Source organism: Erythrolamprus reginae, chromosome 4 (assembly GCF_031021105.1).
Source record: "Erythrolamprus reginae isolate rEryReg1 chromosome 4, rEryReg1.hap1, whole genome shotgun sequence".
In the NCBI taxonomy this organism is placed as follows: Eukaryota; Metazoa; Chordata; class Lepidosauria; order Squamata; family Dipsadidae; genus Erythrolamprus; species Erythrolamprus reginae.
Window position 1 is genome coordinate 16,220,432 of NC_091953.1, and position 23,594 is coordinate 16,244,025.

General features: G+C 42.2%; 1 protein-coding gene across 13 annotated transcripts in view; it reads left to right on the forward strand.

The window, feature by feature from the left end:
• The window catches only part of YAP1 (Yes1 associated transcriptional regulator), a 109,255-nt gene that overhangs the window by 36,710 nt on the left and 48,951 nt on the right, over nucleotides 1-23,594 (forward strand). For all 13 annotated transcript variants that reach the window (XR_011558935.1, XR_011558937.1, XR_011558936.1 and 10 more), the window contains exon 3: nucleotides 20,402-20,517. Coding sequence is in view for 9 of the 13 variants with exons in the window: in XM_070749688.1 (XP_070605789.1) it covers nucleotides 20,402-20,517 (116 nt within the window). In the remaining 4 variants the exon portion in view is untranslated. The remainder of the gene's footprint in view (nucleotides 1-20,401; nucleotides 20,518-23,594) is intronic.

Genomic DNA, 23,594 nt, shown 5'->3' on the forward strand with positions numbered 1-23,594 from the left:
TTTGGTGGGGTGGAACAATGCTAGGAAGTAAATAGCATTGTTTATAGTTTGTATAACATTGTTAGGTACACTTGTTAGGTACATCTTGTTCAGACTGAAGAAGTTGCTTAGATAGGCAGTGAAAGAAGAAAATAAGTCCACTTGCCATGACAAAACTTCAAAGCCATTCTTTCCTGGACGTCTGAAAAACTTATTCGACGTATTGCCATGCACTTTAGGGAAGAAGCCCGGAAGTTAGTAGGGAATGCCCTTAAGTTCTTCATAGAGTCGACGGGAGAATCCAGGATGCATTGCTCTGGTCTCGTAGCTCTATTGACTGAGTTAAAAGTCTAAAGACACGCCTCCCTGGCAATGGTCCCCAGTTTTCAACTCAGTCTCAGCTCTTCTGGATGCTTGTTTCAAGCTCCGAGAACGCTTAAGTCTGCCATTTCATTGCAGTAGCTCAGGGATGGTGCAGACTCTTACTGGTGCCCTTTTAAGGATCGCACAGTAGATGGAGTCACTGGCCAATAATTCGGCCACACTCCCTTGGTTTCCAATTCGCTGTGACAGCTGTGAGTTGCTTAAGACTGCCTTGACGGTGAGGCCAACATTCATTGCAAGCTTGGGAGGTCCCTTCTTGCCTGGGACTCCTGTAGCCTTAAAACTCAGGGTCAAAAAGAGCCCCATTGCTAATTCGCGGCTGTGAGGGGCCAGAACTCCTGTCCGCCTCCGGTGTAGGATCATGAAATGTCTTTTTAATGATTCTGTGCCGGCCTGTTATCAGCCCTGAGGGCATTTACCAAGATCATGGCGGTTCTGGCAGCATACTTTAGAGAGTTCTTCATTCAGATCAAATGCTACTTGAACAACTTGTTGACCCAGGCCTCCTCCCACACGCAGGAGGAGACAATCGACAATCTGGATCCTCTGGGATCACGGGTTTTCAGTCAACTTAGACAAATGTCATTTGTTACCCATGACAAGGCGTGCACATTTGGGGATGCTTATAAACACTGCAACTGGAGATATCTTTCTGCCCAGGAGTACTAGAACAGCTTCAAGACCTTGACAAGCCAGATTTACTAAAAGGTAACTCAGAAGAAGCAACAGGCAGTGGCCTCTCCTATTTTATTTTCTGGGTGGACAACAACATTAGTGGCCTCGTTTCTTAAGTCTGTGAGCGCAATAGTTTTTAAGTGGTATATTTTCTTTCTATCTCAAGAATGGGGAGAAAAGCACATTATCTTGGGTGTGTGTATAAGCCTTAGAAACACTTCAAATATTTTTATTCAATATTGTTGATTTGTGCGGCAGAATAAAAAGACACAGAAGGTTACCATTATAAATTTTTATAAATCCTAGCACTGCCCAGAAACCAACTGCCTAATTTTGTTAACCCCTTGGAAAAATCCCTATTTTTGTGCTTCCTACTAAAGCACAAATCTAATTGCAAATGGGGTACTAGAACTATTCCCTTGGCAAAATGTGTGCATTCCAAGTGACTACACAAAACCCCCACCCTCATTTATTTCAAGGAGGTATAGTCTACAGCAATGTGAAATGAAAGACAACACTGCAAGGAAACTGCTCTTTTGGTAGCCTCACTCTCTTGAAAATGGTAGCGCTTGAAGTCTTTATTCTGTACTAGAGAAAAAAATCCCTATTCTACAGTACTGCATCCCCAGAAATTCTGTGTTGCTGCCATGTTTCCCAGAAACTAGGACCTATTCAGATAATCCCAATTGGGCTTTCGAGCGCCTGCACTAGAATACCTCCCCCAATACTTAGACATATGCACAACTGCTGCGCAAACACCACCACGTGAGGAGGCGAGGCAGGGGGTGAAGGGAGGAGGGAACATGCCCCAAACGTATCTGCCATCCATACCTAACAGCCTCTTGGAAAGCTGCAGATGGGGAAAAGGAGAGGGTACGGGGAGGGTCGTTTTGTCTGCAGTGGAGTTTCCTTGTGTGTGTGTGAGAAAGAGAGCACAAGTGAGTTGGGGTTGCCTTCAGTTTCGCTCAGGCACCGTTAATTCCGAAGACAGCGGACAAGAAACTCCGCTGCAGGCAAAAGTGACCCTCCCTCCGCGCATCCCTTTCCCCCATCCGCGGTTTTCCCCTGGACTTAGTTGGGCGCCGATCGTTTGCAGAAGGCAAAGTGGGGTCTGTCCATTGCTCCGACTGGCAGGCGAAAAAGTCTTCCTGGCGGTGCTTGACTGTTTGAATAAATCGTTGAGAAGAGAATTCACAGCTATCTCTCCCCACCCCACCCCGACCACCACCCTTTCACACACCCTGACTTCCTTTCCAACTGGAGCATTACACAACCCTGCCGCTTTGGTAGACAAAGCAGCCCAGCCTTGTTGAAAGCCATTCTGTATGGATGGCAGGTGCGTGTGGAGTATGTTCCCCCCTCTTTGCCCCCCCCCTTGCCTCCTCACTTTGTGCTGTTTGTATGGAAAGAAACAAAAAAGTTGCCACATTTGCTGGTTGGCACTCCAACACCAGTCCCCCTGCCTGCCACAGGCTGGGGTTTATGGGCCTCCTGAATCCCCCAAATAATAAGCCCCCTCCCATAATAAAGCCAAGACCATATTTTGGGGGTCAAAAGAAAATAAGACCCCCTCTTATGTTTGGGGAAATACTAGGGTTTTTGGTGTAACCTTTTAGTAAAGATGGGCAGCATAAAAAATTGATAAGTAAAATAAAAATAAATGTAAACTTCTATTGAAGTTGGAATTTTTTTTCAAGTCATGTGATCATTGATTACATGGAAACTATTGCTTGTTCATCAGCTAAATGTTTTAATATTTCTAATATATAAAATTATGATTTATTTTGCGTGTCTGTTGGTATTTGTTGAAAAGCATTTTATCCTATTAAGATGTTAATGTTCAGTCATGTTTACAAATTATTTTACAATATAATAATCAGTGAAGTCTTTAACTGAAACCATATATACCTATCTTCTTATGATAGTTCTTCATAAAATGGTGAGATGAGGTCCCACCTATCATTTTACCACTCTTTTTGTACTCTTTACTTTTTCTTTTATATATTCATGAAAATGTAAGTAAGCAGAAATACAACACATTTCTAACATTATAATTGTCTTTTATTCAAGAACCCAGCTTTATTTGGTTTGATCTCCATTAATAAAATCTTGAGAAATTTTGAACCTTTTAGCTAGGATCATTGTGAACAGTTTTACCATTCAACCCTATGAATGGTGTGCATGTGCATGATTGTGACTGCCTTTTAAAATACGTTTTAATGGGGTTTTAGTTTTAGATAATGTTTGTATCTATTTATATTGTTTTTTTATTATTATTATTGTAAGCGGCCCTGAGTCCTTCGGGATTGGGCAGCATAGAAGCCATAAATGAATGAATGAATGAATGAATGAATAACTCTATAATTGCTTGCCAAAGAGAAATGTTTTTCCTCATATATGTTAAAGTCATTGCATTAAGATTTAGAGAGATCTTTGGCCATATCTCCACTTTGTTAACATTTGTAAAAAGAATTTTGGAAATCTAGCACATACCTCTTTTTGAGAAAGTTTTGTGGCTTTTAGAAAACTGTGTATATTCTTTTGAGCCACCATCTTTGTATTTCAATGCATCTGTCAGCTCTAAATTGTCAATTTCAAAAAATATTATGAGCTTTACAAGGAACAGTTATAAGTCTTCTCATTCAGTGCTATTGTAACTTTGCAAGGTGGATTTCTGTCACCCAATGGTTTTGTGTAAGGTTGCTAATTCATTTCTAGGAAGGTGTCTTCAGAGACACCTCATCTAGCTCATGTTACCAATTAGTTCATCTGAATTCACAGACTTGGTTAGGTGGACTCTATAGTCTTGCACTGTTATCTGAAAATTTGGGAATCTTTGAACTTTGAGGAAGTGGATAGAATGTGGTCTATAGCAGGGGTCCCCAAACCTTTTACACAGGGGGCCAGTTCACTGTCCCTTGGACTGTTGGAGGGCCGGACTATAAAAAAACCCCTATGAACAATTCCCTATGCATACTGCACATACCTTATTTTAAAGTAAAAAACAAAATGGGAACGTACTATTTAGAGGGGGGGGGGGAAGAAGTCTGAAATTCATATATGTTTATATTTTGTTTTTAATTTTCTTTTGTTAACATCTGATTGGCTATACAAGGTTTTCTTGGCTTATAGAAAAATGTATAAAGAAAGAAGGAAGCACTTTGGCATAACGGTTAATAAGTTAGAAATATAATTGGTGTACTTTTTTGAGGAGGGAATTTGATTAAAAGAAAATGAATGTAACTGGATGACAAAATTAGAAAAAAAACTTTTGCAACTTTTTTGATGATTGATATTAGTTACTAACAAAATACCGCATTTTATTCATGGAAAATTAGATGTGCTCCTGTCACTCACCCGCGGGCCGGATAAATAGACTCAGCGGGCTGCATGTGGCCCGCGGGCCGTAGTTTGGGGACCGCTGGTCTATAGTATAGCCATTTCCCCTTTCTTTTCTTGGCTCTTAATGACTGTTTATGTGACCAGCATTGTAAGATATACTCAGAGCTGTATTAGTTAGTCACTCATTCACTCACTCACTCAGAGCTGCTTCTTTTCCAAAGTTTCAGATGATCTGGTCTGACTGATATTATAAATGCTGGTTTATTTGTTCTAATAATCTGCAGCAGTATGAAGATAACCTAAAAGTCATGCTGATTAATTCTATAAAGTTCTATTCAGTTTGAGACTGATTTGGTTAATTTTAAGTAGTGTGTATACCAAAGAATTGGACTTGAGCTAATGTTTTCTGCTTCTACTAAAATCCACAATCATATATTTTGAGAGAAGAAGGGATATTTCAACACTAAAAAGAAACCAGTTAGATCAGTTTGCACTTGGATGATTCATTACTAATAAATTATGGTTACTAATAAATAATGCGAAACAACTTTTAGCTATGAAATAAATCTTATGCTAAGCATTTGCTAAGATTAATATGATTTCCCAGAGTTCATAACCCAATTAATATTTAATTATTCCTTTTGCTTGGTGTGGCAAACATATATGGGTTTTGCAGTCTCTGGTGCCTTGATGAATACTGGAAACTGATTTCCCTGCTCCCTCTAGTATTTTACTATACTTACTTTCAAACATTTAGGGAACCTATGAAGGATGTTGTTTCTCACCATGCATAAACTGCAAGACTAAAATATATAAAGTAGGATTGTAAGATGTATTTAGTTGAATCAGACTTTCATACCCTGCCAACCTTCCGATGCATTGGGATATAATTTCAACTATTCCTGTCAGCTTTACTGTTGACAGTGCTGAATTTGAATCAAGCAATGTAGAGAAGACATACCTACTAGTCACTAAATTGTGGAATGTGTAGATAGAGAACGATTTCAAGTAGAGCTAAAAGAAAAAAAGGAAACTTACAATCCTGTCTTTAAATAGTTAGAATCATTAAAATAGTATTTATAAATAATGCCATCCAGACCATTGTTTTGAAAATATATGTATTTAATACTAATGCAGGAAATAATTAAGTATATTGATCTAAGTAGTTGTAGAATTTCTGTATATAATAATAATAATAATAATAATAATAATAATAATAATAATAATAATAATAATAATAATTTATTAGATGTGTATGCCGCCCCTCTCCGAAGACTCGGGGTGGCTCACAACAACAATAAACAATGCAGTACAAATCCAATAATTAAAACTATAGCTAAAAACCCACTATCGTTTAAAAACAGTCAATACTACACTATCATAACCACACATAAATCTTACTAGCCAAAAAGGGGATACATCAATTACTCCATGCCTGGCAACATAGATAGGTCTTCAGAGTCTTGCGGTTCAAGAAGCCATTGTTTTATTACTACTGTTGCTTGCTCATGAGACCTTACATATAAGATCCTGCTCTCTAGCAGAGCTGGAAAAATTGCATCGTAAGAAATACGGTTGCTCAATACTGATGGCTTAAAATAAGTTCGCTATTCTTTGCTTTTCGCTTTTTATTCTGGGCCACATTGATTGATTTATGTTTCATGCATTGTACTCTCTCATATTGTTTGCATGGATTTTCCCTCCAGTACATCCCATATAAACTGATGATTGTAAATTATTATGACTTGGTTATTAGTGCAATGTCTAGAACTTATTTCTCTGGTATTTGTCTTAATTCTATCCATATTCCTAAAATATTGGGCATAAAGCTATATGTGTCCAGATGCAGAAACTTTGAAATTTAGTTAACGAAAGGCAGAACTATATTTAAGATCCCAAAGTCAACGCTAGTCTCTTAATTTTCCCTACTCCTTGAAACCAAGAAAAAAAAGGCAACTTCAAACAGTTCAGATTCTATGCTTTAAAACAAGATGGAGACTACATACATGCATACATACATTTTGGTAGCCTGGGGTTGAAATGAGGGGTCTTTGGTGATTTCTGAGCTTGGTTCAGGAAACCCTCTATGTGCGCCGTATTTTTGTAATGTATAGAACTATTGACAGAATATCATATTTTGTTCATATTTATATTTTAATGAAATAATAAATTCTCTATTTGTTAATCATTATATATTGTGTAGAAATGAAACTGTTAATGCCTAACTAGCTAGAAATATGCTATCAAGTGTGGTTATTTTGTCCTGATGGATAAAATTACTAGGATCTATAATGCTAATAAGTTAATAATTTCTGAGATATATGAAAAGTATTAAAAGTAACTGTTCTATGTAGTTGAAAGTGAGATTGAATCCTTGCTTTCAGAATTAAATAAGGATTTATGATACTTCATAAATTAGCCACTGGTGACTTTTCTTCTGAAAAACTGACTTCCATTATATTATGAAATTAATAAACATGGTTGTGTCTATATTCTGTATTGACAATTCTGGAAATAGACAAAAGCAAATGTCTAAACAGGGTAACCCAGATGAGACATTTTTATACGAGGAACTATAACACGACTACAATAGTCAACAGTAAAGCATTGTGAAGAGAATGAATTAAACTTGTAGGTTTAGTGAGCTTGAGAACAAGTCCAAGCATGTGACTTTATAAATAACAATTTCACAACGAATATAGGCTTGGTAAACGGCCCATAAATCTGGGCAAACAGCCCGCTGAGCGTTTTAATGCCAACTCTGCCATCTCTATTCTTTGAACCGACTACTGATGAGAAAATTAAGGAAAGTTGATATTAAGCAGGATTCTGTTGACAAAAAACAATTTTAGACTCCTCTTCATGATTTTAACTTGTGTCACTTGTCTTTTCTATCAAAGAGCATGGGATCATTAGATTAAATCAAGAGTTCAAAGGATTTTGATACACAGGAAAGAGAAATACAGCACAGGTGGAATGCAACAGGTGCCATATCTCTTATGACATAGTAAAGGAAGTTTTATCATAGAACAGGAGTGTCAAACTCAAGGCCCGGGGACCGGATCCGGCCCATGGGGTGCTTAGATCTGGTCTGCGGGGCTGCCCTGGAAACAGCAAAGAACTTGCCCACGGTGCCTTTGCCAGGAAAAACAGATTCCTGTGCTTCATTTTCGGCTGCAATGGCCTCCACCCAATGTCCAGTCAACGAAGCAGTGGAAGTGATGTGCCGGTGCCTGGAGGCTGTTGGGGCCTGGATGGGTGTCAACAAACTCAAACTCAACCCAGACAAGATGGAGTGGCTGTGGGTTTTGCCTCCCAAGGACAATTCTATCTGTCCGTCCATTACCCTGGGGGGGGGAATTATTGACCCCCTCAGAGAGGGTCCGCAACTTGGGCGTCCTCCTCGATCCACAGCTCACATTAGAGAAACACCTTTCAGCTGTGGCGAGGGGGGCGTTTGCCCAGGTTCGCCTGGTGCACCAGTTGCGGCCCTATTTGGACCGGGAGTCATTACTCACAGTCACTCATGCCCTCATCACCTCGAGGCTCGACTACTGTAACGCTCTCTACATGGGGCTACCTTTGAAAAGTGTTTGGAAACTTCAGATCGTGCAGAATGCAGCTGCGAGAGCAATTATGGGCTTCTCTAAGTATGCCCATATTACTCCAACACTCCGCAGTCTGCATTGGTTGCCGATCAGTTTCCGGTCACAATTCAAAGTGTTGGTTATGACCTATAAAGCCCTTCATGGCACCGGACCAGAATATCTTCGGGACCGCCTCCTGCCGCATGAATCCCACAGAGTTGGCCTTCTCCGGGTCCCATCGACTAAACCAGTGTTTTTCAACCAGTGTGCCGTGGCACACTAGTGTGCCGTGAGACATGGTCAGATGTGCCGCGAAGCTCAGAGAGAGAAAGAAAACAAGAGAGAAAGAAAGAAAGAGAGAGAAAGAAAGAGAGAAAGAGAGAGAGAAAGAGAGAGAGAAAGAAAACAAGAGAGAAAGAAAACAAGAGAGAGAAAGAAAGGAAGAAAGAGAGAGAGAGAAAGAAAGCAAGAGAGAAAGAGAGAAAGAAAGAAAGCGAGAGAGAGAGAGAGAAAGCAAGCAAGAGAGAGAGCAAGAGAGAGAGCAAGAAAGAAAGAAAGAGAGAGAAAGACATAGAGGGAGGTAGGGACGGAGGGAGAAAGAGAGCAAAAAAGAGAGGAAGGAAGGAAGAGAGAAAGAGGGGTGGAGAGAGAGAGAAAAAAGAAGGGAGAGAAAGAGGGAGGGAGAGAGAAATAGAGCGGAAGGGAGGAAGAGAGAGAAAAAATTTTGTCCAAACTTTTTTTTAGGGCCCCCCCCCCCCCAAACTCAAAGTGCCCCAGGATTTTGTAAATGTAAAAAATGTGCCATGGCTCAAAAAAGGTTGAAAATCACTGGACTAAACAATGTCGTTTGGCGGGACCCAGGGAAAGAGCCTTCTCTGTGGCGGCTCCCACCCTCTGGAACCAGCTCCCCCCTGAGATTAGGATTGCCCCCACCTTCCCTGCCTTTCGTAAACTCCTTAAAATCCACCTCTGTCGTCAAGCATGGGGGAACTAAAACATCTCCCCCTTGCCCATGTTGTTTTGCTGTTTGATTGATTGTGTGCCTGTTTTTTTATATATATTGGGATTGTTTTATGAATTTTTTAATTTAAAATTGTAATTAGATTGGTGGGAATTGGATTTGTTACTATGTACTGTTTTTATTATTGTTGTGAGCCTCCCCGAGTTTGCGGAGAGGGGCGGCATATAAATCCAATAAATCTAATCTAATCTAATCTCCTGCAAACTTCTGCCAATGAAAACGGACCTTGGGGGATTGTTTTCTCTGACAGAGCGCTCAGCCGCCATAGGAACCCCTGACACGAGTGATGTTGAGCTGGCCTCAGCGCCTGGCCAGGCCCCCCATGAGGTCAAACACAACACTGATGGAATAGAGCTTGACATCCCTGTCATAGAGCTATTGTGTGACTATACTGTATTCCAAGTCTTCTATTCCAAGCAAAAAGAAAACGTAGAGAACACAATTGGATATGTAGACAGGTTATGTTCTTTCCTACACTCTCCCCCTCCTCCAAGTATAATCTGAAGATAGGTAGAAGAGATTTGGAGGCAAGTACTTGTATACACTCTTTTCTGGCTTCCCTAGAAGCTCTACAGCAGGGGTCCCCAAACTTTTTACACAGGGGGCCAGTTCACTGTCCCTCGGACTGTTGGAGGGCCGGACTATAGAGAAACCTATGAACAGATTCCTATGCACACTGCACATACCTTATTTCTTTCTCTCTCTCTCACTCACTCTCTCTCTCTCTCTCTCTTGCTTTCTTTCTCTTTCTCTCTCTTGCTCTCTCTCTTGCTTTCTTTCTGTCTCTTGCTCTCTCTGTCTCTTTCTCACTCTCTCTCTTGCTATCTCTCTTCCTCCCTCCCTTTCTCTCTCCCTCTCTTTCTCTCCCTTCCTTCCCTCCCTCCGTCCTTCCTTCCTCTCCACTTCTCTTTCCCTCACTCTTTTCCCCTCCTCTTTCCCTTTTCTTTCTTTCTCTCCACTTCTCTCTCTCTCTTTTCCCTCTTTCACCCTCCCTCTTCTCTCCCCGTGGAGGACTCACCGGACAAGCCTCCACCCTCCGACCCCGGACTCCCATTCAATCCCCATTCAAAAAACAGGAGCTAGCAACTCAAAGAGGAGGAGGCGGGTATGTGTGTGTGTGTGTGTGTGTTGTGCCCAGCTCGGTTTTTGGCAAGCCTTACTTTACCTTGGGTGAGGTGAGATTGAGGTGGATGTTCTCACTGCGTTTCTAGTGTGGCCTTGGAAAAGACCCGCGGGCCAAATAAATGGCCTCAGCGGGCCTCATGTGGCCCGCGGGCTGTAGTTTAGGGACCGCTGCTCTACCGAGACCCTCCTTGTCCTTCTTCAGTGTTCTGTTGTTCTTCAAAAGTACAGAGGTAAGAAGAATTTACTTAAACAGCGGTAGAGCTGGTAATGATAGGTTGTTGTAGGGTTTTTCCCCCTGTAAGGTTAATAAGGGCTTCTGTCCAGCACTGTTTCATTTGTAAAGTTAAATATATTCTCCGTACTGAAGGAGTGGGTCCAGCAGTCACATGGGTTGCTCCTGTCCAATCCGTTGGAACTGAGCCTAGTATTAAAAAAGACTGCTGGATCCGCCCCTTCCCCAGAATTCGCTCAGTTCGCATCCTCGGATGTGTGTGAATGCTCGTTCCTCTCGATAAAACACCTTCCCTTCGATCTCTCTTCAATAGCAAGTAAGATTTTTCCATTACTCAGCTTGCCGGCAGTTTTTTTTCTCAGCCCTACAGGGCTTTGAGTTGGGGGAGAAGTTAGCGGCTCAGCCATTTGCGGTTTTTCCCTTCGTGCTGTAGCCGCGGCCGGTTTGTTAACTCCGGCCTTGGAGGTCCTGCCGTGAGCAAGCTTTATTTTTTTCAACTAATTAAGGGCTATTTACCTCCCGCGGTGTGGGACTTGTTTTGTCTCCCGGGCTTAGTCGCTCCTATTGCAAATAACGGAGCAGTTATTTTGGCGCCAAGGCTCTGACGCCCAGTAAGTTGCACTTTCGGTTCTGCCCTAAGGGGTCGGCCATTAGTGCCTACAGCCCGCCGCCTGACCCTGGAGTCGTCGCTTTGAGTTCCCTCGGGCCTATTCTCCACGGAAGTGGCCTCCAACCAGTGTGCCTTGGTTTTTCTTAAAGTTAAGTTAGTGAGGCCTGCCACGCTGCACTTAAGGACAAGAACTCTTGGTATCGCCCAGGATTGCCTCTTAAGGCGCAGCTGCTCCTGGGCCTAGGAGCAGGGTCACCTATCCTCTTGGGAATTCCACAAAATAATTCTTCTCTCCCCTATTTTTTGGCTCAAGCCTTGTCTTCTGTAATTGCTCAGACTATGGCTTCCCTTCCCAAGAGAGGCACTACCAAAGGTTCCAAAGAGGTTAGGCCTACTGGTAATCCTTCTGAGCTTCCCCAGGCCTCTTCCTCCTCTTCCTCAGGCTCTCAGTCTTTAGCCAAGCCCACTAGGGCTGAGAAGAGAAGGGACCTAGCCCTACAAAAAATACATGATAAATCAGCCAAACGTTTTAAGGTGCAGGCCCAAGTGCATATCAACCCTACCCCCCCGGAGGCCTCTAACCTGCCTCCCTCTGGGGTACCTGTGCTATCCCTGGATGAGCCAAACCTAAATCCACCCCAACCTAACCTATGGGGTTTAGGTCCAGAGGAGCCAGATATTACCGAGGATTTCCCCCAGCCAGAACCTGTTCAGGGCCTCAGGGATCCTCAGGCTTTTCCGGCTGATATTTCTTCCTTGCCACCGGAGTTTCAGTCTATCTTGACTATTCTGACTAACACTATTGATGCTAGACTCTCATCTTTAAATGTACCTCCTCTGTCTCATCCTCCCCCTCGCTCCTCCCGTCCCGTGAGTTCTTCTCCTTCCTACAGAGCCCCAGTCATGGAGGTCTCTGACTCCTCTCAGGAAGAGGATGAGGACGTGGATGCAGAAGAGGATGATGACCCCTTTCAGCGTCTGTCGGAGGATGAGGAATCTCAGATTAAGATTCCAGCCCCAGCTGCTATTTTCCCTTCGCAGCTTTTCAAATCTCTCCTGCTAAAAGCTAGAGTATCCACGGGGCTAGCCGGGCAAGAGAAGCAAGCTACTCCTTCCACAGACCCCCCAGAGGAAAATCTTCCTTACTTCATGGAGGAACAGGAAGACAATGAGGTAATTCCTATGCCCAAGTTGTTTAAGGATGCCTTGCTTAAACAGTGGGACCACCCAACCATAGGCTTCACTCCCACTCCCAAGGACAAGAAGCTCTACAAGCTCTCCCCCTCCTATGAGGAACTCCTAACATGTCCCAGGCCAGATGAACCAGTGAAGACGCTCCACTCAACGGCTGCCATGCCTGGCGAGGCAGAGGAGGTCCTCCGGCCAGAGGACAAACGACTTGAACAAATGCTCAAAAGAAGTCTCCTTGCAGACTCATGGGCCATTAAGAGTGCTGCAGCGGCATCCTTCTTTTCCAGAGCTATGCTCTTATGGCTTCGTCAGCTCCAACTACACCTGCCTCCAGATGACTTACGGGGCCAACAGGATTTCAACAAAATTTTCGCAGCTGCCCAATATATAGCAGATGCTACTCTCCAATCTTCCAGATTTGCAGCCAGATCAGTAGCAGCCTCCACAACGGCCAGAAGGCTTCTATGGCTCCGCCCTTGGCAGGCGGGGGTAAGACAGAAATGGCAGTTAGCTATGGGTCCACTGAAACGTAACCTCCTCTTCGGAGATCTTCTGGACCCTCTCCTTACGGAAAACGCAGACAAGAAAAAGGTCTTGGGACCTACCACCAAGAAGGCCCCGAAACCGCAGTCCTTTCGGCGCACCGGGCGTCAGCAGGATCAAAGCTTCGCATTTCACAAGAGCCCAGGTCAGTATTCCCCTCGCTTTCGATCCCAAGCTAGAACCACCAGGGGCAGAGGGTCCCGCTATCAGAGAGGATCCTCTACTACCAGAACTTCCAAAAGAACCAGATGGTAAGTTTTCTCACCTGCCTATAGGCGGTCGCCTAGCCTGGTTCTCTTCCGCCTGGCACCGCTCTTGTAAGGACCCCTGGGTCATTGACACAGTGGAAAGGGGCCTAAGGTTAGAGTTTATTTCTTCTCCCCCTAACCGTTTTATTTCTTGTCCCTCTCCCAGTTCCTCTCCATCTCGTATTCGAATGGAGGAGGCTATTTCTCATTTGTTGACTATTAGAGCTATTCAACCGGTCCCCTCTCTCCAGAGAGGTTTAGGCTTCTATTCCATCCTCTTCATGGTCCCTAAGACTTCTGGAGGCTGGAGAGCCATCTTGGACCTAAAGAAATTAAACCGCTTCATTAAATATAGAAAATTCAAAATGCACTCCCTATCTTCCATTTTATCAGCTCTTCATCGAGGAGACTTTATGGTGTCTCTAGATCTCACTGAGGCCTACCTCCATATCCCCATTGCCAAGGTCCATAGGAGATTTCTGCGCTTTGCCTTTCAAGGCAGGCATTTTCAGTATAGGGCTATGCCTTTTGGGCTCTCCTCAGCTCCCAGGGTTTTCACTAAACTCTTGGGATCCTTGGCGGCTCATATCCGGGCCTCTCCCATTCATATTTTATGTTATTTAGATGACATTTTAATTCATGGTAATTCCAGAGCTGGTGTAGCTGCAGACCTCTCCTCTACCATGTCGGTTCTACAGAACCATGGTTTTTCCATAAACCTTAACAAGAGTCATCTTGATCCATCCACTTCCATCCTGCATCTGGGGACTATCATTAATTCCGAAATATCCCAGGTTTTTCTCTCCAATGAGAGAAAACGCAGCATTTTGGATCTCATTGCTCGCATCCTGCCCCAGCAATCGGCCTCCATTGTCACCCTATCCTCCCTTTGGGGTAAGATGGTGTCATGTATTGGTATTGTTCCCTGGGCCCGCCTTCACGCCAGGGAACTTCAATGGCTACTATTACCATTTCAGAGATCAGGCCACAGCAACTCGAACCGACGCATCACCATCCCACCGACGGTTCGCAGATCCCTCAAGTGGTGGACTTCTCCAGCCCTAGACAAGGGATCCCCCTTCCGGTGTCCCGACCAGTTTGTAGTCACCACAGATGCCAGCCTCTCGGGCTGGGGAGCCCACGCCCAAGGTCTTTTAGCTCAGGGCACATGGTCACCGGAGGAGGCTTCCAAGCCCATCAATTGGCTAGAATTAAGAGCCGTGTCTCTAGCTCTAAAGCAATTCCAACCTCACATATCCAACCAACATGTGCTGATTCTCACCGACAATATAGCCACCAAAAGCCATATTTGCAGACAGGGAGGCACAAGATCCAAGGCCCTCATGAGGGAGGCCCTGAAGTTGGGTCTTTGGGCAGAGAAAAATCTCCAATCGCTTCTAGCCGATCACATCTCGGGGAGCCTCAACGTCCAAGCGGACTGGCTCTCACGAGCCACCATAGATCCAGGCGAGTGGAATCTCCATCAGTCACTGTTCCACCAAATCTGCCTCAGGTTCGGCCATCCAGTGTTGGATCTATTCGCGACCAGAGACAATACCCAGCTTCCCCGCTTCATCTCCAGGTTCCCGTCTCCGGGAGCGGAGGCAGTCAATGCCCTCAGGAGTCCTTGGCCTCCAGGCCTACTGTATGCCTTCCCTCCAATTCCAATTCTGCCAGACGTGATCAACAAAATCCTCCTGGAGAAAGCACGTGTAATCCTGATTGCCCCTCACTGGCCTCGCAGACCCTGGTTCGCGGACCTTCAACAACTGTCCGTCCAGGACCCCTGGCGACTCCCCGCTTCGGAGGATATGTTGCGGCAGGGGGCCTCCTTCCATCCGGATCCAGAGTGGTTCCACCTCACCGCCTGGCTGTTATCCGGAGGGACTTAGACCTGCGAGGGTATGACCCAGACACAGTGGAAATCATTCTGAAATCTAGAAGGGGGTCTACCAATCGGATCTACGACCATACTTGGTCCAAATTTCATCAGTGGTGCTCGCAGGAGGGCTTATCCCCCCTGTGTCTTCCCATACACAGGTTAATCGCCTTCCTTATGAAAGGTTTTCACCAAGGTCTCTCTACCAGCACCATCCGCCGCCATCTGGCCGCTATCTCTTCCGTCTTGGCGGGGCCTCGCAGGCAGCCCCTACGCTCCCTTCCAGAAATCCAAGAATTTCTAAGAGGAGTGGCCAATCTCAGGCCTTCTAAAATCCACAGATATCCAACCTGGGACTTGCCACGGGTTCTCCACTCTCTTACTCAAGCACCTTACGAACCCCTGAACTCTGCGTCCCTCAGGTACCTATCCTTCAAGGTAGCATTCCTGGTGGCGATTACTTCCGCCCGACGCATATCTGAGTTGGCAGCCCTTTCTATCAGACAGGACCTCTGTCAGTTTCATCAGGATAAGGTGGTTCTGCGGCTGGACCCCACCTTTCTACCCAAGGTCAGTTCCATGTTCCACAGATCTCAGGATATCGTTTTACCTTCTTTCTGTCTCCAACGAGAGCATCCCCTGGCGATTAGATGGCACACTCTAGATCTCACTAGAGCGCTAAAGATTTATATCCAACGCACAAGATCCATCCGGAGATCTGAAGCACTCTTCATAGCCTACCATCCCAGATCCTTGGGATCCAGAGTGTCTTCCACAGTAATAGGTCGTTGGATCAGAGGGGCCATCTCAAAGGCCTACGAGACAGCTTCCCTCTCCATTCCAAGGAATATTACAGCGCATTCCACCAGAAGTGCTGCCACATCTGCCGCTTGGGCGACTCAGGCTCCGTTGGAAGAAGTCTGCAAAGCAGCCACTTGGGCCTCGCCAAATTCCTTTATAAAACACTACAAGATTGATTCGTACGCATCAGCAGACGCTGCCTTCGGAAGAAGAGTACTCCAATCCGTTATCTCTCACGATAGCAATGTACTCCCACCCTAGGGACCTATCTCTTGGGTATGTCCCATGTGACTGCTGGACCCACTCCTTCAGTACGGAGAATAGGCGTTGATTGCTTACCTGAACGCCTCTTCTCGTACGGTGAGTGGGTACAGCAGTCACTTCCCTCCCTTGTGTGGTCTTCTTTACCTTCTATTCTAATTTCTTATAACACATGAGAGTTGAACATTAAAGAGCTTCACTACTGAGCCTAGTCTACGGATTCGCGAATTCTGGGGAAGGGGCGGATCCAGCAGTCTTTTTTAATACTAGGCTCAGTTCCAACGGATTGGACAGGAGCAACCCATGTGACTGCTGTACCCACTCACCGTACGAGAAGAGGCGTTCAGGTAAGCAATCAACGCCTATTTTCTTCCAAGTCAGCTGTTTACCTTCTAGTGCTTATTTCTTCTCTTCTGAAAAAAAATATATCGGCAACTGTAATACGAGATTCATGCTGAGTAGGAGTCAGATATGCTTTAGAACAGTGTTTTTCAACCAGTGTGCCGTGGCACACTAGTGTGCCGCAAGATATGGTCAGGTGTGCCGCGAAGAAGGAAGCTCAGGTTCTGGTCTCGCAACTTTTTGCTGAGAGAGAGAGAGTGAGAGAGAGAGAGAAAGCAAGAGAGAGAAAGCAAGAGAGAGAGAAAGAGAGTGAGAGAGACAGAGAAAGCAAGAGAGAGAAAGAAAACAAAGAGAGAGAAAGCAAGAATGAGAGAGAGAAAGCAAGAGAGAGCGAAAGAGAGAGAAAAGAAAAAGAGAGAAAGAAAGCAAGAGAGAAAGAGAGAGAAAAGGAGAGGAAGGGAGGGAGAGAGAGAAATGAGAGAAAAAAGGGGAGGGAAAAAGAGAAATGAGAAAATGATTGAGACAGAGAATGAGAGGAAAGAGAGAGAAACGAGAGAGAGAGAGAGAAGTGACTCTTGATTTAAAGCATATGATAAAAAGCACCCAAAGAATAAGAGAGAAAAAAAACCCAGCCCTCACCTGTTTTTGGAAATGGTTCAAGAGTGTGTATACACACACAGAGAGGGGGGGGAGGGGACGGATGGAAAAAGAGAAGAGTGTCTTAGGGTGGTGGTGTGCCCCAGGATTTTGTAAATGCAAAAAAATGTGCCGCGGCTCAAAAAAGGTTGAAAATCACTGCCTTAGAACAACAGACCATATTAAAGGACTGAAAGTCAGTTCTTTGTAAACACTGGGCTGCGGTTTCTCTTGAAAGGATCTGTGAGAAGTTGCTGTATTTTTATTTTAATATAATTGGTCAACTTCATCTATTATTCTAATTTTTAAAATGAATGTTCGAAGCATGTTGTGGGTCGCTAGTTTTTGAGCTACATTTTCCTATAAACTTATTTTATTTCAGAAGGGAGAGGGAAGGATTATCTAGGATTTGAATGCATCTTATTAAAAAGGGATTGGAAGAATTATATGGAACTTTCGTCACTTCCTTTTGAATGGTGTCCAAATACAACAGTTTATTGTAAAGCACGTTGCAGGCTGAACTAAAGAAGATAAGAGAGTGTTTTTCAGTTACATATGAGTTGTGAGTTCCAGGCTGACTGCAGGATTGTAGTGAAAATAACATTTAACATGGGGAGATTTTGCTCCAGTAGACAGTTAATAGTTTTCTAGCTGAAAAATAGTAACTATTTTAGAGGTTTTAGTATTATTTGGATGTTTTATATTTTTGGTTGTGAGCCGCCTAGAGTCCCTAGAGAGTTGGGTGGCATAAAAATTGAATGAGTGACTGAGGAGTGAATGAGTAAGTAAGTAAGTAAGTAAGTAAGTAAGTAAGTAAGTAAGTAAGTAAGTAAGTAAATAAATAAATAAATACTGAATGACAGATGTGTGTGGCAAAATGGGCAGTCATCTACAAATACTTTCTTCCGTTAACTGAAGTCATCTTCTGCTTTTCATTTATTTAATGGTACAAATGGATAGAATTTTTGGATCCTGCACTTTTGTGTTTGCATGAACTTAGTGAAATGGGGAATGCTTAATTGGATGGATGGATATGTGTGTTTACCACTTAGAACAGGGACGTCATATTCAATTTTATTTATTGAATTTGCATCAGGTTGTGTTTAACCTCGGAAGGGCCATGGAGGAGCATGGAAAGTGGGCCTGGCCATCTTGACATCAATTATGTCTGGGAGGCCTGTGGTGACCTGAGCACTCTGCCAGTGAAAATGAGCTTCCAAACTCCATTTTCAGCATTGCCAGCCTCCTGCAACGCTCCGCCAGTTCCACAGGGCCCTCCTAAGCTTTGTTTTTGCTGGAAGAAACACCATGGGCCAGTCCTTCGCTGTTTCCAGGGTGGCCCTGCGGGCCAGATCTAAGGCCCCCGTGGGCCAGATCCAGCCTGTGGACCTTGAGTTTGACATCCTTGACTTAGAATAATCAATCTGCTGCTTTATATCCCATCCCTGCATCTATTACCCATTTTGTAGAAAGTTAGTGTGTTTCTGTATGAATTAGTGGTATATATTCTAGGTCCATGATGGCAAATCTATGGCATGTATGCCATAAGTTGCATGCGGAGCCATATCTGCCAGCGCATGAACAGTTGCCGTAACTCAGTTCCAGCACCAGCCAGCTGATTTTCAGATCACACAGAACCCCTGGGAAGGCATTTTAGCCGCCCCGAGTCTACGGAGAGGGGCGGCATACAAATCCAATAAATAATAATAATAATAATAATAATAATAATAATAATAATAATAATAATAATAATACTTTTTGGCCTCCAGAGGACCTCTGGGGTGGTAGCACCCTCCCCAGGCTCCAAGGAAGCCTCTGAAATCTGGGGAGGGCGAAAAATGGGTCTACTGGGACCACCAGAAGTCGGGAAATGGGGGAGCATGGGTTTGCGCATGCATGCATGGGGGTGGGGCTTGGGGGGCATTGAATTATGGTTGTGGGCATATGTCTGCATATGATAGCATGTACACGCTTGCTTTTGGTACCTGAGGACAAAGAGGTTTATCATCACTGTTCTAGGTGTTTTCTTTAAGAGTCATGTTCACGATGCAATTTCTCATGCAACTTAACTTTCAAAGAATAATGATATGGCTGCAACGTTGTCATAAGTGCAAACTGGTTGCCGATCACACGGCTGAGGGACTGCTGGAATGTCCAGAATTCCAAGGACTGGTCATAACTACTGTTCATTTAGCGCCCATCTTAACTTTCAACCTTCAACTGCATAGGTTGAGAGCTACCCGAAATCAATATGACAAAAATCAGAGAGTATCCAGATTTGGTTTCATAGATGGATGATATTTGTAGTTAGCAGGTCGTTCTGCAGGGACTGACTGAATAGTAAAAATAGTATTCAGAAATCTATTCTCTATTTCTATGTCTACGTCTTCCATTTTGAGAAATTCAAAATAGTAACAGACAGTATAATATTTCACACTTTCAAAAACCCAACTTTTTGCATTTGTTACTTTAATAATCCATTGTTTGTTTGTTTGTTTGTTTGTTTATTTAGTCAAGTACGCATTAGTGGTTGACAACGATACAATAATATTTATATACATGATACTAGGAAAAGAGAAACATTAGGACAGGGGACGGGAGGCACTCTGGTGCATTTATGCACACCCCTTACATTTGCACATCCCCCATACATATGGTACTGTTGTGGACTACATTAAAAAAAACTTCAAGAGAATATTGATAACATTGCCCATGTTTTACTTAATTCTTTATGTAAATTTTTGTTATATTATGTCTAATAAATTCTGAATGTTGTGAGCATTGACAGGAAGAAATGCATAAAGGTTTGACATTAAAACATAAATGCGTTAGGTAAAGAAGTTGATCACAAGTGAAATATTTGACATTATATATTTATATATAATATATTTATTATTTAAATCTTTGTTTTTGTTTATTTATTTATTTGGATTTATATGCCGCTCCACTCCCGGTGGACTCTTTTATACTTATATAATTATAATTTTATAATTTTTTTAAAAAAATATAAGTTTTATAATTATAAGATACATTTATCAGATGTAAATGTATCTTAGATACCTGTCTAACTTTAATTATTTAAATATTTCAATACTTCCTGTCTGATTTAATTTTGTTTAATGAAAAAGCTCTTTTATTGAAATTAATATTGTTCTAGGAACACAAACAAGTCAGAAAATACCAGTTGGCCACCTTCAAGATTGAAACCAACAGCTGACAATCTGTCAAATATTCTAAATGCTACCCTAGATGGGCCTAATATGAATGTGTATATGTTCCAGCAGGATTCCGTTTGACTTGAAATTCAGACCCCACAAGTATTTCTGAATTTCAAAAGCAATTTCTAAATTCTGTGACTTGTTTTTCATAACACACATCACCCAAAACACTTGGACACTGCATTAATTTTGCCTGTGGCTGCAATGATTTGGAGCAGATTTTTTCAGGACTGTCAGATTCATTGCTCATTTTTTAAACTGCTCATTATACATTTTCATATTGTTTCACTTATGTGGCAGTTAACAGTTTAATCTGTTTTGTTTTAGTCACATTGATCAGACAACAACATGGCAGGATCCAAGGAAGACCCTCCTTTCCCAAATGAATGTTACTGCTCCTACAAGCCCTCCAGTGCAGCAGAATATAATGAATTCAGCAACTGGTAAGGAGAAACCAACCAACATTTCTAGAGAATTGCAAGAAGTATAACGTTTAGTATATAAAGTTTATGCTTATCATTTGTCATTATTGCTGAGATTTGTTATTGAAAATGGATGTTATACAGATTGTCTTCCATATAAAGTATTTATCAAACAGATACTTCCTATGAGAAATAAAATACAAATTTATGACTAGAAAATGTTATGGCAGTGGAGGAAGTAAGCTTGATTCTTTTGAAACGTTCTAATTTTTCAAACTGTATATGAGGATTTGTGCAAAATGCCTTAAGTATATGCAAATCTTCATTATCCCTTTCCTGGGCTTTCCCTTATCATGTTGAAAACTTTCTCAGTTTTGTTTCTTTTATATCTTGGTATATTTATTATCATAGTGGCTTTTGTTGGCTTTAGTTTGTCATATAAATAAATACTTTTCAGACATACGTACAATATTTTCTGAATTCCGTGTTGCCAAGTGATTTAAGCAATATGGAACACATTTTTATAGCAAAGGAATGTCAAACATATACCTGTATGTCCTTAAAACCATGTTAATAGCTTGAGAAGAGATGTAGCTGCCTTAAGTGGGTGCCTATAGCTGTTACATTAATGTTTCCTTGTGCTTCAAAGCACAATTTTTACTTGGGGTGTAAAGAACCACACAGTCCTGAGAAATCTGAATGGACTAGGCTTTGGATTGGAGGAAATCACATTGGACTGTACAGGGAGAGGTGTGTTGCTGTTCCCATTACATTTTGCCATTCAACCCTCTTTTCTAAGCCTGTCTTCCTCTTGTCATTCCCACCATCTTTTCAACATTTTAATAATTAATTTTCTGCCTTCAAATTAATATTCAAAGTTATTTACAGGTATATAATACACATAATGTCTTTCTTATCTTTATTCCTTTAATTTCTGGATTTTGTCTGATATTCCTGTTCAAGACTTCCCAAGTCAATATAAATAATAAAGGCGATAGCCGGCATCCTTGTCTTGTTCCTTTCTTTATATTGAAATTCTCTATATAGTCCCCATTTACAATTACTTTAGTTGTTTGTTCATCATCTTACTTACATTCATGAATTTGCCTCCAAAGTTCATAGAGTTTAGTTGATGTATCAAATGTGCAGAAGATTTGAAATGAAAAATAAAGTATACTCTACAAAAGAACAAACTAAATAGAGTATTGAAGAAAAATGAACTTTGGGGGGGGGGGGGCAACCTGTGAAGGAGAAATTATCCATAGTGGGTTGAGATAGCATCCAGGACTGGGTTAACTCTCGCCTTCAGTTGATTGTCAGAACTGAAAGCCCCCTCCTGTTGCTAGGGCCTCCAGCTTTCGACTCAGTCCTCAGCAAGGACAGACTTGTGAAAGCATTTCTCTATACCCGAGTGCCATTTCAACCCTTATTGTTAATAGTGGTTGTAGAATTGTGAGTTTCATCTGACTCATCTTGTCCCCACAAGTCACATCCAAGTAAAAAAAACTTGGCTGGAATTTGAAAGAATATAATAATATGTAATATATGTCTGCTACAAGTTTTTGTATAGTGAGTGATCTGAAATAGTTGTCTTTCCTTGAGAGAAAAGCCCTGGATTATTAATCTGTAGCTTCTCCATTCATTTTGGCAGGGGGAAAAAAATCCAGGCTCTCGATCTGAATGCTAACTAATCCACATCTCAGTCCATATCTTGTCCATTTGAAATAAAGATGTAGCCTTTATTAAAACATTTGTATCGGCAAATACTTTTATGATTAAGAATAATAATAATAATTAATAATAATAATAATTTATTAGATTTGTATGCCGCCCCTCTCCGAGGACTCGGAGCGGCTCACAACAACAATACATCATGTACAAATCTAATGTTAAAAACAATTTAAAGCCCTTATTATAAAAATAAGACAATCACACAACCTAACAGACCATACATAAACCATAATAGCTAGGGGAATGTCAGTTTCCCCATGCCTGGTGACAAAGGTGGGTCTTCAGAAACTTTTGAAAGGCAAGGAGGGTGGGGGCGGTGCTGGGGGCAGTTGATTCCAGAGGGCCGGGGCAGCCACAGAGAAGGCTCTTCCCCTGGGTCCCGCCAGACCGCATTGTTTAGTCGACAGGGCCTGGAGAAGGCCAACTCTGTGGGACCTAATCGGTCGCTGGGATTCGTGCGGAAAATAGATGTTGTACTTTAAATGGCTAAGGCTTGTTCCATAGGCCTATATTCTTCATCTGCTGGTTTTTCTTCTAGAAGATTAAGAAAAGATGATAGTATAAAGAAATGTAGATGATGTTCTACTGTTATTCTATCATGTTCAAGGAGAGGCTTTTATGTGAGAACATTGGTTTATATGATAGATAAAGAGTTTGTTTAAAGTTACAGAAAAAGATGTTTATAGAAATCTCCAAGGATTTTTAGCAAAATAAGTGTGTCGTCCCCCCCTTTGAAACCATGATTTGAAGAGTATAAAAAGTTTCACAGTAGTAATTTATGAATCTGTCTATACAATAAGACATGTTGCTGATTTGAAAAGACATTCCTTGCCGAGGAGTAATCGAGATTTGTAATTAGTCATGCTTCCTAAGCTTGGTAAAAAAAAAATGATAATTATGGGTATCTAAGAATGTGGAGAGAACACTGTAAATTATTCTGGTGGCAAATGTAGTCTTAGCAAACACCGTTTCATCTTGACCCAGGATGTAACAGCGAGACATGATTTAATGGCATTGTATGAAATTCAGAATTGTTTTGTGAAAATAGTATTTAGTCTTTGGTTCGACAACATACTAATCATAAGTAGAATTAGTGGCTGAAAATAGACAATTCTTGAATGGTTTTATTTTATTTACATGATATAGCCACCCACCTCAAGTACTTAACTGGGCAGCTTACAACATTAAATGATATATCAGTTTTTTGCAAGCCTATCCGGGCATTCAATACTATTCGTATATTTTAAGTCATTTACAGATTCTGTCCTGAAATATGAAAGCAAAAAATAATAATTGCTGTTTGAACTTCACATCATTTTTATGGAATTTCTTTATGGTATTTTTTCAGCAGAACAAGGTCAAGTTTG